The following is a 21,493-nucleotide window of genomic DNA, read 5'->3' as shown; positions in this document are numbered from 1 at the left end:
TGTTCACTTGAATTTCTGAATTAAATGTCCTTGTGTTTCTGGTCAAGTCCAGGGCATTGCCCGGAATATTCCGAAACCTGTTCCTGAGCACCAGTTTTGCTGGGCTTTGCCGAGAGGGATAACGCTGCTCAGGCTCCTGGTTGTACATCCATTAGCAGCAGGGAGCTCCTGGTGGAAAAGCATCTTGTTCTTGGAATATGTTACCCCTGCAAGGTTTGAGTCCCAAATGTGCAAGTTATTAATTTGGTCAAGAGTAGAAATAAAGGGGAAAAACAACTCGGGGGCTGCTGGGTGCGTGGGCAGTGTGTGTCACAGCACACGGGGGTAAAGCCGTCCGTCCCGGGCAGCTCCAGCTACTCCTCCTTTGGTCCTTTCCGTCTGCTGGCTGGAAGAGGCAGAAGCGTGTCAGAATGCCACAGGGATCAGTAAGGAAGCAATTCCAATTATAATTACCTATTCCCGACACCGCTCTGTCTGAAGAGTGACGAGGAACTTCTCTGCTGTCTTTTCTGCGGATGCTGAAGCTGTAATCCCGTTTGGAAGCCCCCGAAAGACCATTTGATCAAAGCCAACCATCGGGTCTCTCCCGAGGAGCCTGGTATTACACGCTACGAGATGCGCACAGGCGGGTGGCCACTCTGTAATTGCCTGGCTGTGACCCTATAAATATACAGTAATAGCATGTTCTTCCGATAACATGATAATTATGTCGGGAGGTACCGTATCATTCAGCGAGTGCTTACCATGTCACTTGCCGGTTTTAGATCTCATAACACACTGTCAGGGAGGAAATCAGTCAGGCAGTAACCTGTAATTTGCATGTGCTTTCATACCCCATAGCTATTATGGCATTGCCAAGTTGCTCTCCATGTGTTCATTTAAGGGAATGCCGTCAAGGGCAGGAGGCTTCAGTCTTGACCCTTGGAATTGGATTGTGTGGCTTCCTCCACCGTCCGTCTCCGAGCTGGTAAAAGCAGACGCTTACAGGAGAGGGCAGCGGGAGGTGTGGGCTCCTGCTGGGTTTCCAACAAATGCCTTGCAGGGGGTTTATTTCTCTTAGATGTGGCCGCACCAGAGGGTAAGCGGATCAGGTGGCTGCCTTTTCCATACGGGGTTTGAAATGTTGGTGGTTGGGTCTCGACAGCAAACTCTACGGTCAGGGATGGGCTTAAAGGGTGCTTGCACATTGCCCAGTTTGAAGGTAGCTTTACAGGAGCATCTTAAAATGATTTGCGGAGGTAGGTGTATGTTATTCTCATTTTCTGCCTTCGAAGAAGGGGAACAGATTGGTTTAGCCAAGGTGACATAGGAGTTGATGACAGTTGGATATATCCCAGGTTTTACTTGCTTTTAACTGCTCCTCCGTGGCTGTTAGGCCTCTCTTTGCCTAGTCTCTTTTAAAAATGGTTTTTCAATTAGAACAGACTATTAAGGAGAAGAGTCATAAAACAAGGTACCTATTTGGTAAGGCTTCTCAGTACCCGTTAGTAAATATCCCTGCACAAGATGTGAGGACTGGAGGGGGAAAAAAAGGGCATTTCACAGCCCAAGTGTTGTAACTCCTGGTGTTACAAGAGCTTGTTGGTCACAGGTTTGGTGGAGTCATCTCTCCTTAAAGATCCACCTCATGCAAGGTCTCTTGTGCAGCAGTTACATCCCAGCACCCATCTCAGCAGGTGTCTGGGGTGGGGGTCCCGGGGGTCCCTGCAGGCAGCAGAGCTGGGTGCGGGTCTGACGTCCATCCTCGGAGGAAGGCTCTCTCCCATGGCCCCGACACCCTGCGACACTTCAGCTCTGCTAGGTCATCTGATTTTGTTCTAAAGGCATTTGCCTGTTCAAATAATCTATTAATAATATAAAAACCATGGCAAACCTGAGTGATTCTTTTCAAGGAAGAAACTGGGAAAAAAAAGAAAGGAAAAAAAAAAAAAGGAAGAAAAAAAAAAAAGAAAACAATGCTATTTTAAGGCCATGCTTTAAATCAGAATAATCTTTGGAAGCGGGATACTGAGTAGCAATTGTCAGCTGGAGAGCTGAATGTCCAGGATATCCCAGCATGAAATTCAGATGGCTTTCTGGCAGCCTTTGCCTTGAAGTAGAAGATGCAGAATAAGTCTGGCACCCTCCGGGCTGAGCACTTGTAAACAACAGATGTTCATAACTGGAATCTTTTGGAGGAGCAGGGCAGGGAGCAGCGGGTATGTCCATGCTTGTAATTCTCAAAATTTGCAGTTAACGCTGAGCTGTGTCAGGAACAGTCTAAGGGGAAATCAAACGCTGAAGTTCAACTTTAGTTTTCTTTAAAGTGAAATGATTTCTTTAAAGGAGCGATGATAGAGGCTGGGAGGGAGGGATCAGCAAAACGTTTGGGTCACGTGGACTTCAGTTACGTTGTTGTTGTTTTTGTTGTTATTTCATTTTAATTGATAAATATTATCATAGGCTATTTTGACCTGCGATTCTTTTGTTGGAGCTGGGTCCTGAACATTTTTTTTTTTTCCCCCGAGTCTTTCAAATAACAACATTTGGAAGATTTTTCTAAGCGTGAAGCATTCATTTATTCAGAGACCTCAGTGAACCTGGAGAGCTGGGGATACATGACCAGCGAAAATTGATGTAAAACCCCAGGGAGGATCTTTGTGCTGTTTTTCATCGTATCAGTGATCCCAGTATCGCACTGTGTTGGTTGGTATGATTGTAGCTGCTCTTACAGGGCACACTGCAGAGGAAAAAATTCAGATAAGTTTTAAAAAGTATATACAGAAACAGTTATGTCTCTATTCTAACACTTGGTCCAGCTCGAGCTCTGATAGTTTGACAGTTGCACAGAACTGAAAATAACTTTTTCACCTTGTGTCTTAATTTCAGCAGGGGTTCAGGTGAGCTGGGCACAAGGGCAGGACTGAAGGCTGCCCACCCTGGGGGGCTCAGAGACCTCAGCCCACGGGTCCCTGTTGATTTGGGGATGGTGGTATGTGCAGGGGACTCTGCGGAGCGGGAAATAAATCAGAGTTTCTGTTCCCAGGATCCTGAGTGCTTTTTCACAGGGTCTGGAAGTGGCTGTTGCACGCCTCTAGGAGACAGATCCCGAATATTTGGGGGGAGCAGGGAGGTGGAACAGGAAACTTCAGTTTTTGTATGTGGCACCAGGAGACTTGCTTTAGAAACCTCGGTCCGAAGGAAGGATGGTCAGAGGAGTCTTTTGTTCACATGGATGATGTGACGTGCCTTTATTAATTGAAATGTTTCTCTCTATTTAGTAGTATTTTCATTCTCATCTGACTCATTCCTTCATCTTGTGCTCCTTAAGGAAACCCAATATTCCTATTCCTGGTTTATGGGTGTGGGGTTGTTTTGTTTTTTTTCCTTTTGTATTGTTTTCAATCCAATGCCCAAACTAAGTGTCGCCGGCCTTTGTCGCTCTCTTCTGCTTGCCTTAAAGCAGATAAATCTTGGGTCGTCTGAGAGTTCCTTGTATGAATGAGTAATTTAATTAAGACATTGCAGATACTTGGGACTCAATCTTCCCTTCTGATCTTTTGAGACCGACTGAAACCTTTGAAGTGGAAGTTGCACAGGACCCGATCAAGATAACACCCGAGAAACCACAGAGCTTCATACTTTGTGGTTCCTTAAAAATCTGTGCACAACTTCCTCTTCCTGCTCCCAAACACCCTCGATTGCTGTGATCTGGTGTAATTTAGGCTAACCCAAATAAACTCTCCAGATTCGCTATCGTCACACCATCTTTAAGTGAGTATAAATCGTGCTTGAAATAAATCCAGATCTTGGCATCCTCCTCCTCCTCCTTCTCCTCTCCTTGTGGGGGAAGTTGGAGTCAAAGAGCTGTTGTGAATGTGAAATCACCAGCGCTTTGGGAAAGTTCATATCCAGGTCCTAAAGTTTTGGGTTGATCTCTTCGATTTTACTTCTTAAGGGTGATTAGAGACTCCAGTCGTTCTGCAGGATCTGTGGAAATTGAGCTCACTCCCGATTACACCCAGTGGTCCCCATTGCTATTTCCCTTCCCCTTTTCCATCCCTCCTCTGTGGTGACGTGAAACTGGAAGCAGAGTGTATTTTCCAGCGCCTTTGAGAATGGAAATGGTTAATGAAAATCTCAATTTGCTTCTCTGCCATCTGCTTGTGGTTACGGTAGAAGAGGGTCTGTTGTAAACAGTTGTATAACTTCTGCTCTGTGTTGTGAAAACTGTTGCCGTGTTCCACCCCAGAAAACGCTGCGTTTTCAGAGGTGCTTTAACAGTTAATGTGTGTGTAGTTTTAAAGGTTACTTGGAAGCTTTGAAGCAAGTTACTGCCTCTTTCCTTTTCTCTTTCATTTCTGTCTTAAGACCTGCCTTTATCTGCTTTTTGCCCGTGCAAGGAAAATTGTCACTAGAAAATAACGAAGGAGAGTTTTTGCCTCGTTTCCTGTAAAAACCTTGCCGTGAAAGCGCTGAACCTGTTCGAGAGCAGGACAGACGATTTTATAACAAGGTACCGAAGGGGTTAGCGAAACCAACAGCCACCAAGAAAATTAAAGGAATGTAAAGGAAAGGATCTGGCAGCGTGCGGAGCCCTGGCCGCGTGAGGCTGAGCTCGGGGTGCGGCGCGGGCTGCCCAGAGCCCAAGGTGACAATCCCGGGAGCGGATTGGAAGCATGTGGGGTTGTGATTATTTTTTCCCGCAGGATGGCCTTTCATCTCTAACCACACGGAGTGTGTCAACAACCCATCTGGCGCCATTAGACACCAGCAATTTTACTCACCATCCTTTTCATGGGTTCCTGGTATTCCTGCTATGTGCTGCCTTAGAATAGCTTCGGGTGCTGTGGTGGGGCAACCTGGACAGCTGGGAATTGTCCGGTTAACTATTGCAGCTCTTCTGGGTCCCATTTGGTGCTTCAGTTTCCTTTGGAAAGCAGGGCAGTCGTTCCGTGCTGCTCTCCAGTCCCTTTCGGGTGTTCTTCTCTATAGTCCTAACCCTTGGTCCTTCATCACAGCTCTTCGGACCTGCTCAAGGTGGGATTGGACTGACACCTCGCTGGGGCATCCGCGATCAGCCGGGTGCTCTTAGTGGAGCAGACAGCAAAAAATCATAATGAGATGGAGAATGCGATGGGAGATACTAAGGACCAAAACAGCTGGGTGTTTTGGGGCTGGCAGTTTGTGCAGATGAGGTAGCTGGGCTGCTTCTGGCTGCCCGGAGGAGATCTGCAGCCGCACTGGTCCTAGGAGAGGAGTGAAGCAGCAAAGAGATGAATCGGCAACAGGACTGTTCACGGTTTTGAGGCAGGATTTCAAACAGCTGGTGGAGAGTCTGAGCTTCTTGTTCCTAAGTTTCATTCCCAAACTTTTTATGGTAGTTGATTCATTTTCACTTGCTGTAGCTCTTCTGGCTTTAGAGGGCAAATACTAAGTCAGCGTGTAAAGTCCTTTTATATCATTGGATATCAGCTTGTTATATCACAGGAGCAAATCAACCAACTTTCAGCATCTTTTAATACCGTCCTTCATAAAGTTCTCTTTACAGCCATCCCCAATACTATCTTAGTTAATTTGCCTTCCATCTTCTCCCTGTCTGTTGGCAGAGATGGGGTGCGCACCTCCACCCCACGCTGCTCCTTGGGGGGAGCTCTTTCTGGAGATGCCTTTCCTCCCCCTGCCCTCTCTTTAGCAGAAGAAAGCTGGGTCTTATTTCTTGTCTTGCCTAAATAAAAAAAAAAAAAACACCTTAACGTGTCTATTATCTTCTTTGCAGTGGCAGTTTTTATCTCGTTTCAGCAGCACGTGGCTCCTCTGCGCGTGCACCCTCCGAGGGCTGGCTGCAGCCCGGTCAGTACCTGTGCATTCACAATTAGCTGGCTCTCGCAGTTACTAATTAGCGCCCTGGCATATTAACAAACCAAACGGTGTGCAGCAAACACTGAGTGCAGATCGGGGGGGCAGCTATGTGATTTATCTGGCTTAACATCTGGCAGTTTCAACCTTGTGCAGTTCTGCATTTTGATCATTCCATCTGGTTTTGCACGTCAGCAGTATCTGCAATACAGCACACGAGAGGACGAAGGAAATAAAGTCTCTAAATAAAATCTATGCCCCTCACACTTTATTTCCTTTTTTTTTTTTTTTCACTCAAAACACGAGGAGAAGCCCAGAATCCTTTTCGTACCCCCTCCCATCACACACTCACACACTCACACACTCACACACTCACACACTCACACACTCACACACTCACACACTCACACACTCACACACTCACACACTCACACACTCACACACTCACACACTCACACACTCACACACTCACACACTCACACACTCACACACTCACACACTCACACACTCTCTTTCTCTCTCTGTCTCCATCCAAACCTCGAAGCAGTCCGGATCACAAGCTGCAGTCATTTCCTGAGCTTTTCTATTTTTTTAAGGAAAAGAAACAAAAGCATCAAGATCAGCTGCTCTGAAACTATTCTCCTTTATCTAAAATTGTCCATAATGCACTACAAATCCAACTGCTGGTGTCAGGAAGGGTAATGAAAGTCTGCCATGGCTTAATTTTCACATTTTCACAATGTCAGGCCTTTCTTGCAGCAGCGATTGCTGGCCTTTTAAGTGCAGAATAGCCCCTTTTTCAGTGGAAATTAAACCGCATTTCTTTTAAGAGGGAAGAAATCTGATACAGTGGCATATAATAATCGAGAGCTTTGGCTTTCCGCCAAGGATCTGACTTTCTCTTTTCTAAATAAATATTTTTGTACTGTAAACAAATGGCAAACAGAGCGAGAGAGAAGGAAATGGTTGGGCGTTCAGAGGACACCTGGGTCTGCCGGTTCCAAAGGCTGCCGCAGGACCATGCGAAATCACTGCTGATGTCCTGCCTTTCATCTGGTGTGGGATGGTGCCCGAAGAAATGACTTAAACTCCTTTCAGTAGATGACGTGTTGATCCGAAGAAACGGGGGTTCCCTCTGATCTCCCCTTTCGCCCTTTGTATCGCTTATTTGCAGGGGGCAGAGTGAATCAGCCATAATAAGGTGGAGAATTTCACTGAATTTCACTGAATTTTTTTGAGTTGGAAGGGACCATAAAGATCATCTAGTCCAACTCAAGAAGGTTCAAAGATGAGAAAATAAAGCTTATTGTGTGGATGCTGCTCTCTCTTCTGCTTGGAACAGAGATAGATGCTTGCACATAATTGGTTTTGTACGTGAAACATAACATTCTGTTTCCTCTGCAGATGCTAGTTAGCCCACTGGATGCTTGAAATCTTTTTATTGTGGTTGAGTCGCAAATGCCTGAGACAGCACCGTGAAACCTGCTGTCAGAGGCTGGAGCCGTCGCTCTCCCTCAGGCACTGCAATTTATGCTCAAACTCTTGGATTCAAAAGAAAAAATTAGAGCCTACGTTTGGCATACTGTAACTTGCACTTGCCTGATCTGCTTGTTGGGGGCCAAAAGCCCATGGCCATGGGGATGCAGTCTGTGGAATCGAGGGTCTATTTTTTGTATGTGCAATAGCTGTTTTAGAGCCTTCCTCCTCTCTTCTCTCCCTCAGCAGGCCCATACGAACTGTAGCTGGGTTTCTAGCATTTACAGACACAGAACATCACGAACAGAATCATTTTGTCCGCTTCAGGTAGCTCTGTCCAATTCTTGTTTCTATTTTGTGTCCTTTATAGGAAGGATCAGAATGTGCTATCACCGGTCAATTGCTGGAATCTCCTGCTCAATCAAGTGAAGCGGGAGAGCAGGGACCACACCACCCTCAGTGACATCTATCTCAACAACATCATCCCGCGCTTTGTCCAGGTCAGCGAAGATTCGGGGCGCCTGTTCAAGAAGGTAACGGAGTGCTAGAACACATCTTTTTTTGTTTGGCCTTTCTGAAATACAAAGTTTTAACTATTGCTTCTGGTGGGTTGATTTATTATTGACTCTGCCTAACACATGCTGGGGTTTTTTTCCTCTTTGTGTATAGCTGTGCTTGAACCTCTGATTTTTCTAGTTATTTTCTTGTTCTAGTACTTTAGGATTTTCCTGAAAGCGATTAGTTGAGATTCATTTGTCTAAATTTAGGTCATGGGTTTTTTTTTTCCCTCTTCAGCTGCTTGCAGTTTTGTCTGCATTTTGAAACTTATTAAATAATCAGAAACCCTCCAAATCTTCAACTCTGAAAATAATGAACAACTCTCCAAAGACAAATTTATATCCACTGCAGAGGGGAAACTACTGTTAAAAGAAAAAATAGGAAGAATTCCTACTATGCCAGATAATAAAAGGACGTATTGTCCTTCTCTGGAAAAGGAAGAAAATGCAGCTGATGTCTCTTTTGTAGCCTTGTCCCCTTTCTCTCTCCTTGATTTCCACCTGGAAAAAAAGGTGGGACCGTGTGGGAGGGTATTTTCCTATTAGGAATCTGCTCCTAATAAAGAGTCATGTAAGTAGCGTGTGACTTTAAAATTAAAATCTGTTTAAGTACAGTTGGCAGTGAGTGGAAGCCTCGTTGATGTTTCACTCTTGTCTTGAGGAAGAGTGTTCAGATATTTCCTAACATCTCTATAGTGCTTTAACTGATAAAGAGAGTCTGTATAATGCAGCCTGCTCAGATGGCTAGAAAACGAACAGTGCTCAACATTGTGTGTGATATTTCGTGTCAAGATGCACTTGAAGGAGCAGTGTCTCGTTGTGTGTTACCTGGAGAGCAGGATGCGCTTGCTCTTTTACGGCAGGTAGTTGTGTGTGGTGGCAACTGATTCCTGAAGGAGAATGAAAATAAGCGCAAGCTCACTCTTGTGTTCCTTGTCCTCTGCGACTTCCTTGAGGTTTTTAATGGGTAGTAATGGAGTATGAAAAATATATTCGAGTGTTACCCTCTGTTTCTCTTCTACTTCTTTTTTTGAGACATTGCCCAAGCAGAGAAGGAACCTTCTCTTTTTCAAGTAATGTCACACGAAGGCCTTTTTGACCTTTTAAAACTTTGTGGTAATTACATTATGGTTGATTAGATACTTACACGGGATTATGGAATGGCAGTTACTCTTCAATTCCTCTAATCCTTCCAAAGGATAAGTAATCTCCCCACTGAATTTCAACGAGGGCTGTGCTTGAAGAAGGTGGCTGAGAAAATGCCTCGGCAAAGAAGTACATGGAAATTGATATTATCCCAGTTTGGCTGGAAACGAGCATTTTGATTTTCAGCCCCTTGTATAAGCATGGGGTTTGCCCTGTCTCACTTTATTTTGGGCAGTAGGACTTGAATAAAAACAAACAAATAACCGACCATAACAAAATAACCCTCTGGGTTCTTTCTCACCAATCAAGTGCAAACTCCATATTAATTTCTGCAAACAAAAGGCACTTGTTACTTAATTCCAACTATCTGTTGTCTGACTGTTTGCCAGACACCCCAATCTGGCTGAAGGCCAGTCAGGTATTAGATTATGGTTCCACTTGTGCTGGGTGGTTAAAAACAAAAATTGCATCCTGTCTGATCTGGTGTCACATAGCTGAATGAGATAGCGGCTGAGAAATAGAGAAATGGGGCTGAATTTGGATCTGCTGCTACCTGTGCTTTTCCACTGCAATCTCTTACCTTCCTGAGCTGCAAGAAGCAGCGTGAATTGGCTCAAAAGCTGCTGTAGGCCTGAAAACGGATGTGCTGTGTGGTTAAAATACTGCAAATCAGCTTTACATTCCAGGGATTTTTAAAAAAATGCTACCCGTTTATAAAAGCCCTGTGTAGCGTGTGTGTAATACTCAGTATATCCCAATATACAAACAATCTGCAGAATGTCTCTGCACCGTAAGCAGACAAATGGTACCTTCGCCTGGGTGAAAAACCAGGGACAAGTGGATGAAGTCACTTACCCAGGGCTGCTCAGCAAGGCGCTGGCACAGCCGTGGTGCCTCTGATCAGTAGCTCTAAGTATTGATGGGGAATAATTAGGTGACTCGGGGAGACATTTAGGAGTGGACTATATTTTTGTGCCTCCAACCAGAAGTTAAAACCATGCTAGCCCAAAGGGAAATTAGTCCTATTAGGAGAAAAGTCTAGAAGAATATTCTCCTCCCTCTCCCCTCAGCTTCTCCCATCCTTTTTTAAACCTTTTCCTGTTTTTTAACAGAGAACACAGTATGTGACAGCTCAGAAAACTGAGTGCTTTTTAGCAGCCTTTAAACGGGACCTACGTGGAAAATAATGCTACTGTGCCCTGCTCCAGTTCCCGTGAAGCTGCGGAAGGCAAATTGGGAGGTTCCAATCAGAAACCAAATGTGAATGAGCTCTGGGTGGCAGAGCTGGATTAGTGCGGTGCTACAGCTCGCCAAATGTATGGAGCTTCTCCGCAGGTCTAATTAGCCGGGCTTCGTCAGTGAAATAACAGGCTGTGTGGCTTCGGAGACTGGAGTTTCCTGCCCTTCCTGTGCCGTGTGGTCATTCCAGCTCGTTCCCCTCCTGTCTGCTCTAACGCATCCGTGTGGCCACGCTGAAATGCCCTGCAGTTTGATGTAACGCAGCCTGCAGTCCAGGACAAGAGGGAATGAGCACAAACTTGTACATAAGAAGTTCCATCTAAACATGAGGAGGAACTTCTTCACTTTGAGAGTGGCAGAGCCCTGGAAGAGGCTGCCCAGAGAGGTGGTGGAGTCTCCATCTCTGGAGAACATTCCAAACCCACCTGGACACGTTCCTGTGGGACCTGCTCTGGGTGGACCTGCTTTGGCAGGGGGTTGGACTAGATAATCTCCAGAGGTTCCTTCCAACCCCATGTCATTCTGTGATTCTGCAGGAGGAAGAGCCTGACCTACAATGCTCTTAGAGCACCTGGGTTTGAATTAACACAGGAGCTTGGTTTTTACTGTTTTCCAATGGAAATTGTAGCTGTTGGAATTGTGCTGCCAGTCGGTCTGCTGGTTTGGGAGCTCTCTGTCCTTGTCTCGTGCTACATGGTGAATCTGTGTTTAAAACAAGGACATTTGATTATTTCAAAGTCTGAGGAACATTATTTTTTACATTTTTAGTTTGGAATATGCCTTCTAAAACAGGTTATACGTGTGTCAGGCTGCTTGCAGGTGCTCTAGTAACTTACATTTAGGAACTACTCACAGGGTTGTAAATAACGCTATGAAATATGGGGAGGATAGTGATACAGAGATCCTGGTTTGCTGAGGACAGTGGAAATAAAATCCTGAGGCAGGAGATCCTTTTCTTGGGCCATTTATAATTTAGGACTTTCTCGAATCAGTGCTTTGTATCCTGCTGGGACTGAGCAGGTGAGCTGGGAAGGAGAGCGAGCGTGAAAAGGATGTACTTAAGATGCCTTTTGTTGCTGAATTCCGGAGCCGCTGTATCTTGCGCTGTCTGAAGTGGTGAGCTTTCCCAGATGAGAGCGATGGAAGCGCAGCTGTAATCCAGCCTCAAGGCAGCCGAGGGCCTGGGCAGGTGCGATAAGGTCTGTGCTGGGAAGGAGACACGGCGAGATGCGGAGACGAGCGGTGGGAGCTGGTCGTGCAGCGGAGGTGGGCGAACCAGGTGGGTCTGTGTCCGGCAGAGCATCGGTGGAGGTGGCAACGTGGGGTTTGGCTCTCCAGCCGCTGTCTCTGCCTGAGGATTCTCCACCTCAGTCTCCTGTGTTTGCTCTTGGCCCCCTTGGACCAGTTGTCTGAAGGGCACTGCAGTGGTTGGGCTTCGTAGGGAAGAGTGTGGCCAGGGAGGTCATTCTCCCCCTCTACTCTGCACTGGTGAAGCCACAACTGGAATACTGCGTCCAGTTCTGGGCTCCCCAGGTCAAGAGAGACAGGGAACTACTGGAGAGAGTCCAATGTAGGGCAACAAAGATGATGGAGGGATTGGAGCATCTCCCTTATGGGGAAAGGCTGAGGGAGCTGGGACTCTTTAGCCTGGAGAAGAGAAGGCTGAGGGGAGACCTTATTAATGCTTACAATATCTAAAGGGTGGGTTGAAGGAGGATGGAGCCGGACTCTTTTCAGTGGTTCCCAGTGACAGGACGAGGGGCAACGGGCACAAGCTGGAACGTGGGAAGTTCCATTCAAATATGAGGAAAAGCTTCTTTCCGGTGAGGGTGCCAGAGCCCTGGAACAGGCTGCCCAGGGAGGGTGTGGAGTCCCCTTCTCTGGAGATCTTCAACACAGTCCTGAGTGATGTGCTCTGGGCAACCCTGCTTTAGCAGGGGAGTTGGACTAGAGGATCTCTAGAGGTCTCTTCCAGCTCTGACAATCCCGTGGTGACGGTGGAGCCTGGATTGGTCAGTCTTGAGATCGGTGCCCTTCTGAAATTCCCGTGTCGCACGCGGGTCTGCGGAGGGTTTGTGTTTGGGCTGTTTGGATTTGCGGCGTCACGGGAAGCCTGCGTGATCCGTGGCTTCGTCTCATGCAGTTTTCATGTTCCTGTCCCACTCTGGGGCTGCGTTACGATGTGGAGGGTCCCGTTTGTTTGGGTGTTATCTGGGCGCTCGCCAGCCGCTTCAAAGGTATCTGTGCTGATAAGAGAAGCCGCCTTTTCTGCCGCAGCCAGCGCTGGAGTGGTGCCGGATGTACAGCGTGTGGCAGCCCCGCTTCTCCCTGCCTCCCGTGCTCGGTTACTTCTTCCAAGAGCTCTCCCTTCTGAGCGCTGGGCTGTTGGCACCAAATATATATTTTATTGGAGACTTGCGACCTAAGGTGTAGGTATTCTTTGAACGCTGGACTCTTTCCCTGCCCTTTGTTTTGGTTTCTCCCGAGGAAACACTTTTGCATTGCAGTAAAAGATGTCGTTAAGGACCTCGCTGATGGACCAGTCTCGTAGTTGAGTCCCCGCTGGTGTCGGTGGGGAGCTGGCTTCAGCCCCGGCCCCAGGATCGGCGTCGGCACAATTCTGCGCTACAACAACAGAAAAGGAAGATAAATGGTGAAATAAATGTCCTCTCTCTCAAGCAAATAAAACTAGGTGTGTGTGGGGGGGTAACTGGTGGAATTGTCCTAATAACAAATTGTTACACCTTGGGACAGAGGTAATATTTTCTTATTTGTCCAACAGTTAATGATTTAGCCCTGGGTTTCGTGCAAGGTTGAGGTTTAAAGCCCGTGTGCCACCCGCCGGTGCTGTTCTGGTCCCTTCTCCTTCTCCTGGAAGATCGCCTGTTCTCCTGTGAGCTCCTCTTGGTTCCTCCATCTGCTTTTGTGGAGAGCACTCCTCTGCTCCCTGCTTATCCTCCTGCAGCATGCCCCTTTTCTATTATATTTTTATGTATGTACTTAAAATCTTCTTCCATTTGAGCTGGTTCCCATTTCAATTTCCCTTTTTCTCCCTTTTCCCTCCATCCCCCCTCACCCTTTCGTTTCAACGTGGCCCCTGATTTCTCTGCATGGTACAACCTTCCTGTTTCCCGCGTGGTTATCAGGTTTTCTTGCCTACAGACGTATCTTTTTAGTGGCATTCCTTGGTATTATTTATACATGTATAGCCTTCTGAGAAGCAGTCTCTTTAATTTGGTACCTTTAATCACTCTTTCTCTGTTGTCTCTTTGAGCTTTCCCTAGAAGCAGACCAATAGTTGTGTTCAAATTTAAGAAAAAAAAAATCGTAGAATCACAGAACGGTTAGAGTTGGAAGGGACCTTAAAGATCATCCAGTTCCAACCCCCCTGCCCTGGGCAGGGACACCTCCACTAGAGCAGGTTGCTCAAAGCCCCATCCAACCTGGCCTTAAACACTTCCAGGGATGGGGCATCCACAACTTCTCTGGGCAACCTGTTCCAGTGTCTCACCACCCTCACAGTAAGGAATTTCCTCCTAATATCTAATCTGAATCTCCCCTCTTCCAATTTAAAACCATTACCCCTTGTTCTGTCACTACATCTCCTGACAAAGAGTCCCTCTCCGGCTCTCCTGTAGCTCCCTTCAGATATTGGGAGGCTGCTGTGAGGTCTCCCCGGAGCCTTCTCTTCTCCAGGCTGAACAACCCCAGCTCTCTCAGCCTGTCTTCACAGGGGAGGTGCTCCATCCCTCTGATCATCTTCGTGGCCCTCCGCTGGACCCGTTCCAACAGGTCCGTGTCCTTCCTGTGTTGAGGACTCCAAAGCTGGACACAGTATTCCAGGTGGGGTCTCAGGAGCGCAGAGTAGAGGGATAAATAATATATATATTTTTAAGGATATATATAATATATAATATATATATTTTTTTAAGGAATGGACTGTGGAAGCTCATTCGCTTTGAGTAGTTTCTGAACATTTTTTTTTTCAATTTGACAGTTTTTTACATAACAAAACTGTGAATTAATAGGCAGAAAGGCAGATTTATTCTGCCTGTACATAAGCTCCCATGTGCAGAGGGTCCTCGGGACAGGCAGTGGCGGTTCCCGGCTGCTCTCCAGAGCTGGTGTCTTCTTGGCATCTGCCTGCCTTGCTGTGACCTGTGCCTTCCACGCAGCCACGGTCCCACTGAGTTTATAACATACATCTTCTGCTCTGTTTTTCCCTCGGGGCTCCTTGCAGCAGTGTTAACTGGGGGTCCCTGGAGATGCTCGGAGCCCTGGCCCTGCCCTGCTGTCGGGGTTGTTCGGCTGGACGTGTCCTCTCCGTGTCGGGCAGAGGGGACAGGGAGGGGAGGTTGCCCAAAAGATCTCGCTTTAAGAGCACAGTGTTCCTTTACACTATTACTGTATCAGGTTCAGTTACGGTATTTATGGGGAGAAAACCCTATAAGAAGGAATGGAGAAAACAAAACCAAGGATTTGGAATTCGCTTCCTGTTTAATACCTTTGATCGTGGAAAAAAGCAGTTTATCTACTAGTACACTGCGCAGTGTTTGATGTGAAATGAAAAATCCACAATGAGTTGGTTAAAAGCCTTGCAGTAATCAAGGAAGAGGAATTATTAATTCTCTGAAGGGGTCCGTGCTGAAGATGACCTACTTTACAGCTGCAGTACGTCTCATTGCTGCATCGGTACCAGAATATGAAAAAAAAAAAAACTTAAAATACACCACACATGGAAAAGCCACACACATGAAAGAAATACACTGGCCAAGAGGCTGGGTGTTTGTAAAAATATTTCTCCATAACAGAGTAAACACATAAATATACAAATGCCATAATTAAGACTGTCTCTGAGGTGCAGTGTTGGTATGTGCTGTCTCCATCCTCTCGCCCTTATATCCTTACCCTTTCCATCTCCCACTGCTGTAGATGCCTTGGGAAATAGTAATGTTGAGTTCTTGAGGTTTTCCCAAAAGTTAAAGGACACAAAGGCCTGTTGTGAAATGATACTTTCTGGTTTCTCACTGGGGAAATGAATTCTCCCAGTTTTTCCGACCTGCTTGTTTTTAGAACAAGTGGAATGGGGGAAGAGGGAGGGAGTGAAATACTTTGTGTGGTGCTTTTATGTGCATTAGCGGTACATAAATGGGACGGGGTGATTCCCCCACCTGTAACTGGAGGGGATGGTTTCTGTTACGCTGCTAACGCTCGGTACCCGCTCTGATGCAGTGACAGGATCGGAGCCTGTTGCTCCGGGTGAGGTACCGAAAGCTACAGCTGGAGCAATTTTACTGCTTCTGTTACAGGCTAAAAATGTCACTCCTGTGTATAGATGGGGCAAGGAAAACACCGCATTTGGCCCTATTCAAGGTGTGAGCGTAGTCCATTGTTACTACATGTTGTTTGTAGTTTCCTGTATGCTGAGGTTGCCTTTCACCACGCCAGCACACCCGGCTCTGTGTTGCTGCAGCATGAATTCGGGGCAGGCAGGAACAAGGTGAGGGCACTTTCACGCTCTGGGTCATTCGGCTGCCTCTCGTCCCTCCCGTCCCTCCATCCCTCCGTCCCTCCCATCCCTCCAGCTGGTTTTTCCTAGAGATACATCACAGCGGTTTGGAAAAGGAAGCCAGTAGCACAGAGCTGTCCTGCAGAGCGTTAAAACTCCGAGCAGAATTGCAGAACGCGACTCCCAATATTTTACAGGACTCCACCACTTGCTGGTAGGTCTCGCCACCTTCTGGAGCCCGTTTCACGTGGGGCTCCTTCAATGGGAGCAAAGGTAGCTGGGTTGCCAAGAATGAATGCTCTCAGCCATAAAATTGCTCGGGATTGAGGGCCTGAAGCCCAAGATTCAATAGGATCATCACAGAATTCTACAAAAAATTCTACAAAAAAAAAAATCTACAAAAAAACAAAACCAAAAAAAAAAGGGAGAACGAGGGAGTGGGGGTTGTTTGGAAGCAGCTCTCTCAGCCCCAAGTATGGAGGCAGCGGCGTGACGTGGTGTGGTGTAGGAATGGCTTTTCAGAGCACAGTATTCCGCTGTGCTAAGGAAAATTCCTTATTACTGACATAGTGGTGAAACAAATCACTAGCGAAATGGTGGAGAAAACTAGATAATACAACTGCAATTTAAATATGACTGGCCAATGCATAATGGATCATTAAACGGAGAACTGATGATCTATCACCCAAAATATGCGTGTATATTGTATAACATAGATTCTGTTTTCCTGGCTTTTCTTTAAATTCTGGAGAGTTTGAAGCTTTAGACGTTGTCTTTACAGAATTCCTATTCTGTAGGGCCATGTGGTAACGGCCGAGCACTTTATCCGTAACAGTTGAAAGCTGGTTGATCGTTTAGATGAGAACATGAAGGTGATAAGTCATATTTGGTACCGGATGGAAATGAGTTAAAGGCAGGTCTGTTAAAAAAAAAAAAAAAACAACGATATCAAGAATCTACCTATAAAGAATTCTGAACTTTAATGAGCAAATTCTATTTAAGTGGTATGTGTATGATCTTGGAAATTCTACCTACCAAGTCTTCTCTTTAACAAACTTCATAAGTAGATGTTAACTGATGCATAGTTAGATGTTCACTAATGCCGTACCGTACCTTACCTTATTTAGACAGGAATAAAAAGGATCTTGCACTTCTGCAAATTTCCTCACTGGTCTCAGCAAGAGCTCATTCCCCTCTCCTCCCAGCTCCCACTGTTGGTTCAAAAAACATTAGACCATTTAATGTTTGTTTTCCACCTCTGTATGTTGAATTATTCCTTTTTAAAGCTGTAGAGAAGTGGTCTTGTTAGAGAGCGGTTTCCAGAATCAGCAGATTTGGGTTCAGTTCCAGCCCTCTCACTGGTTGCCATAATTTTAGGCACCGTATTGGATAAAATCTCTTATCTCGGTGTGTTATGTGTTCACCCACCAATGGGTTCCCGAGTGCTTCCTCGCTGTTGGTGAGTTTATACAGAAAGCATCTCCTGAACTTCACGCTATATTTGTTTTGAAGCCGAACCATCTTTCTATCAGATTTGGAACCACGTTGCCGAGGCTGGAGATCCGGGGCATAAAATGTTGACAGCATTCCTTCGCTCTCGTATTTATTATCCCCCCTAAATATTTTGAAGCTGAAGTCGTTAATGTTTGGTGGAATGCGGAACAGCCCGGCGAGGGCTGCAGTAGATCCCAAAAACATCTTGATTAAATTAGAGGGAGGTGGAGGGGAGGAGGGCTGGAACAAAGAGGCCGTTGAGAAGCTGGGAATTTATGTTCCAGCGAGGGGTGGCAGCAACCTACGGCTCCGCACATGGGGCATGTGCACCCTCTTGTCACAAAGGGGGGGTGTGTGTGTGCACACTTAGGGCAGCTTCTGCTTTCTTGGTTTGGGCTGAAGAAAAGGCTTGAAAATGGCAGCTTGCGAGAAAAATATTGAGGTTGCAAGCGAGCGCCCCTGGGCAATCACTCTTGTGTCACCCTCCTGGAACAACTTTCTTGTTCTCTTGGGTGGTGCTGCTGATTTCCCTGATTTGCAGAGGGAGGGAGGGCTGTGTTTCTCGCAGCCGCCCGGGTGAGGGGGTGCCGGTGCCCCGCTCTCCCCGTCCCCCGCCTGCGGTGGCTCCCGCGCTCTCCCGGCTTCCCGGAGCATTAATGGTGCGTATCAAACTAGATAATCTCCCAGATCAAGAGGACGAGCGTTCAGCCCTGATGGGATGAGAAGCAGACAGGGTTTGTGGCGACACCCCCTCCCCACATGCAAACGCAGTTGATTATCGGAGCCAATTAGATGAGATTTTATTGCGCAAGCCCTTCCTCAGGCTTGTTAAGCAGTTGCAGGTACAGCCAGGGATAGGTACTAATAAAACTTATCAGATTTGCTTTTGCTTTTATTTATTGCTTTTTCCTGGGAGATTGTTTACAAAATGAACCGTTCTAAACTCTGTCAGCCTTTGAAAAACATAATACAGAATTTGATCTTGAAATGGAAATTGATACCTGGAGACGTTTCCAGCTGCAGAGACTGTTGTTCTTTTGCCTTGGCATGCGTTTTATTCACAATTCCGTGCCACGTTCTAGTGTGATCTTGCAATGTCTTATGCCTGTATGGCAATGGTTAAGATCAGCAGCCTTTAATCTGGATGTGCTTTAAATTCCAAGGGACCTCAGAAAAGTTCTCGTTGTGCCTCAGGTCCACCACCCTCTACAGCACTCGAGCAACAACTTCTTTGCTGATGTCCAAGGCGTGTTCTTTTGACTTTCCCGAGGTAACCGTTCTGCTTCCTCCCAGGTATTTTCATTTATCAGGGTCAACTAGCTCAGCTTTTTTTCTCCTAAACCTTTATATTTTGGTGGAGTCAGTACGGGGAGCAGCATTAAATTAACAGTGTTCATTGCACAGCTCTTGTTTTCGTGCCACCTGTGACTTCTCTTACCTTCATCCCCACGTAAGGGTGTTTCCAGCCCAGCGATCTGGCGGGTTCTTTCTCGAGAGCTCATTTGGAAACACAAAGAGTTTTGTGATTTGACAATTTGGCGCTTACGCTTCTCCTTTTCTTCTTCAACCTGAATACGCATTAAGATATTCATTTTAATCTATTTCGCATAATTGATGCTTCAGCAGTTTGTCCAGCAAATGAGCAATTTTATGCAGGAAATAAGCAAATGGGCTGGAACGAGCCGGGTGAAGGGCAGACGATCGGTCTGGTCCGGGCAGTTTAAGCGGCGCAGTGAAGCGTGTTGCGGAAAAGCTCCTTCTGTGTGAAAAGTTCAGTGCTCAGGGCATTTAAAGCAGACCCAGCCAGTCACTTCCATTTATCATCTCCAGCGTTGAGAAAAAAGGCAGTCATAAAGTCTTTGTGACCCGTCTCCCTGCCGTGACGAGCAGCAGCTCCAGCTTTTTCTTCTGCTTCCAGAGATGGAAAAACCGTAGGTCTTGTTTCTGCAAACTCTCCTGGAGATTGGGAACCACCGACTTTTTTCCTTCCTTTGAGTTAAAGACTTTCTCAGAAAAAGCAGGATGCTCCACTTTGTCAGCATTTGTGTCAGACACTGGCTTTTCCAGTAGCACCTTTGGCCTCCTGGGGAGCAGGTTTGGGAACATGGGCCTGGAGCGTATGGAAATGCCGGGGACCCGACCTGGGACGGTTCTGCTTGTACGTCCCATTGCGCCGCCACCACTGCTCTGAATGGGTCACAGCAGACAAACGGTCCATAATAAAACACGTGCCATCTCAGAAACATGGTAAACTGAGCACTGCTGAACTGGATGGTAGTCAAAAAAAGGATAATTTACAATTAAATTATATAATCTTTCTCTTTTTGCTTTCTAATTTATCAGTACGTTTTGGTTTGGCGTTTTTTTTCCTCTTGGCTTAACGCTATTTTGACTTCTTAGGCAGAAATGCTCGTTTAAGAGTGGATTTGTCCCTATCGTTTTCTTTTCCTGAACTTTGTAGGAATAAATAGCCTTGAACCTTTCAAATTTGCTTGACCCAGTAGATATTATATATTTCTAACATGCAGAGCAGGAAGGTTCAATCAGGCAAATGCCGCCTTAGTAGGTAGTGACTGAGTAAAATCTATAAACGGAATAAAGTTATTCTTGTTACATGTAGCAGTAGAAGCATTTGTGTTTTCTAATTAGTGGGGAAAATGTGGAGAAAATATAGTTATTAGATTATGAGTGTTTAAGCCTGCCTGCTTTTTTGTGAATAGAAATGTTAGTGTAGAGAGACGAGACATCTGCTCTCTTCTTTGACTTCTCCAGTTACTCACCTGCATGTCTTTTATTAATAAAACCTCGCCTTCTCTGAAATTTTCTCTGTCTCCGTACTGTAAGGCTTTTCCAACTGTGCATATATAACATTTTGGTTTATTAATACTGTTTGTGCAGTTTGACCATAAGTGTCTCTGGGCTGGGCAGTTATTGGATTTATAGCATAAATAGCGCTGCTTAATTGAGCCGAAATTATTTGTAGCTGGGGAGCGTGCTGACTTCCTCCGCCTTTTTACTGTCTTCCCCAATTAACTTTCATTTCTCTGTTTTGTTGCAGAGCAAGGAAGTGGGATTGCAGCTCCAGGAAGACTTGATGAAGGTCTTGAATGAACTCTACACGGTAAATCAAACTGACTTCTTGGCGTCCTTTCAGGCAGAAGGAAGAAGTTTGCCTTCTCCCAGGCTGCTGCTCCCAGCACAGACTGAGCCTCAGGACCGATAAATGTCTGCAGTCTTTGCAGTCTGAGGCAGCTTGCGTTTGCTGGTCTGTAGAGAACCATAAATCTCACTTTTTCACTCTATATTGCTTCAGCTCTGTCAGTGCTGGCTCCGCTTCTCAAAGATCTCACCTTAATGCACACCCGCTACCAGCTCCAGTGTTGGTTTTAAAAAGAGTAAGAGATATTAGAATTATTTCCAAATAGGCTAAAAATCTTCAGTCCGTGGTTTTGTGTGGTCTGGGCATACAAAAGGCAGCGCACAGCTTCAGTGGGGACACACTCCGTTTATTTGTTCCTCAGCTCTTTCAGCAAAACAGCTCCCTTTAGAGTAATCCTCTTCCATCTGCGCTTTTTGCTTCACAGTTCATCCGCTGGAGACACCAAGGAAGAGGCACTGCCTCGGGAAGGAGAAGGAATGTGTTCATAAAAGTTCATGTGCTGCTTGGGGACTTTTCTTCTCACTTAGATGAATGGAAAAGTCTGTTGTTTGATTAAATTTTTGCTTTCTGCAGCTGTTACTGAGCCAGTTCTCTTTTAAAAGCAGAACCTACACACAGTTTTGTTGCTCATAATGTCTTTTCTTTTGTCCTTCCTTAATGACACGTTGGGTCATTACACTGAGGTACATGTTCTTTTCCTTTGTTCTTTCAAAAGATGATTCAGGGATGTTTCCCAAGCCATGGGATATCAACCCTGTGACGGAATTTGGCATTTAGCATTAATGCTAGAGTATTGCGGGGGGGGTGTGCATCCCTGAAATTTCCCATGTCAACAAAATGTATAGAAGGGAATCATTTCATTCGAGCATCGAGGCCAAATAGTCAGACTAATCTTTTAGGAAAAGCAGGAGCTCAGGAGTAGGAAAACTGAGCCAACAGTCACCCCGTGGCCAGAGGTGAGGTGGGCAGAGCTGGTGGCTGCCGATGTGGCACCGTCAGCAGGATAAAACCATTAAAATTGTGATTTCTATTTCTGCTTCTCTTGCTTTCTGCCAGTTCCACTTTCAGTGATAG

General features: G+C 46.0%; 1 protein-coding gene across 5 annotated transcripts in view; it reads left to right on the top strand.

Annotated features, from left to right (window-relative positions):
* Window positions 1-21,493, top strand: part of SRGAP2 (SLIT-ROBO Rho GTPase activating protein 2) — a 103,541-nt gene that overhangs the window by 36,950 nt on the left and 45,098 nt on the right. For all 5 annotated transcript variants that reach the window (XM_074163488.1, XM_074163486.1, XM_074163487.1 and 2 more), the window contains exons 3-4: window positions 7,685-7,847; window positions 20,318-20,380. In XM_074163488.1, the coding sequence (XP_074019589.1) occupies window positions 7,685-7,847; window positions 20,318-20,380 (226 nt within the window). The remainder of the gene's footprint in view (window positions 1-7,684; window positions 7,848-20,317; window positions 20,381-21,493) is intronic.

Source organism: Numenius arquata, chromosome 24 (genome assembly GCF_964106895.1).
Source record: "Numenius arquata chromosome 24, bNumArq3.hap1.1, whole genome shotgun sequence".
NCBI lineage: Eukaryota > Metazoa > Chordata > Aves > Charadriiformes > Scolopacidae > Numenius > Numenius arquata.
This window is presented reverse-complemented; position numbering and strand designations above follow the sequence as displayed.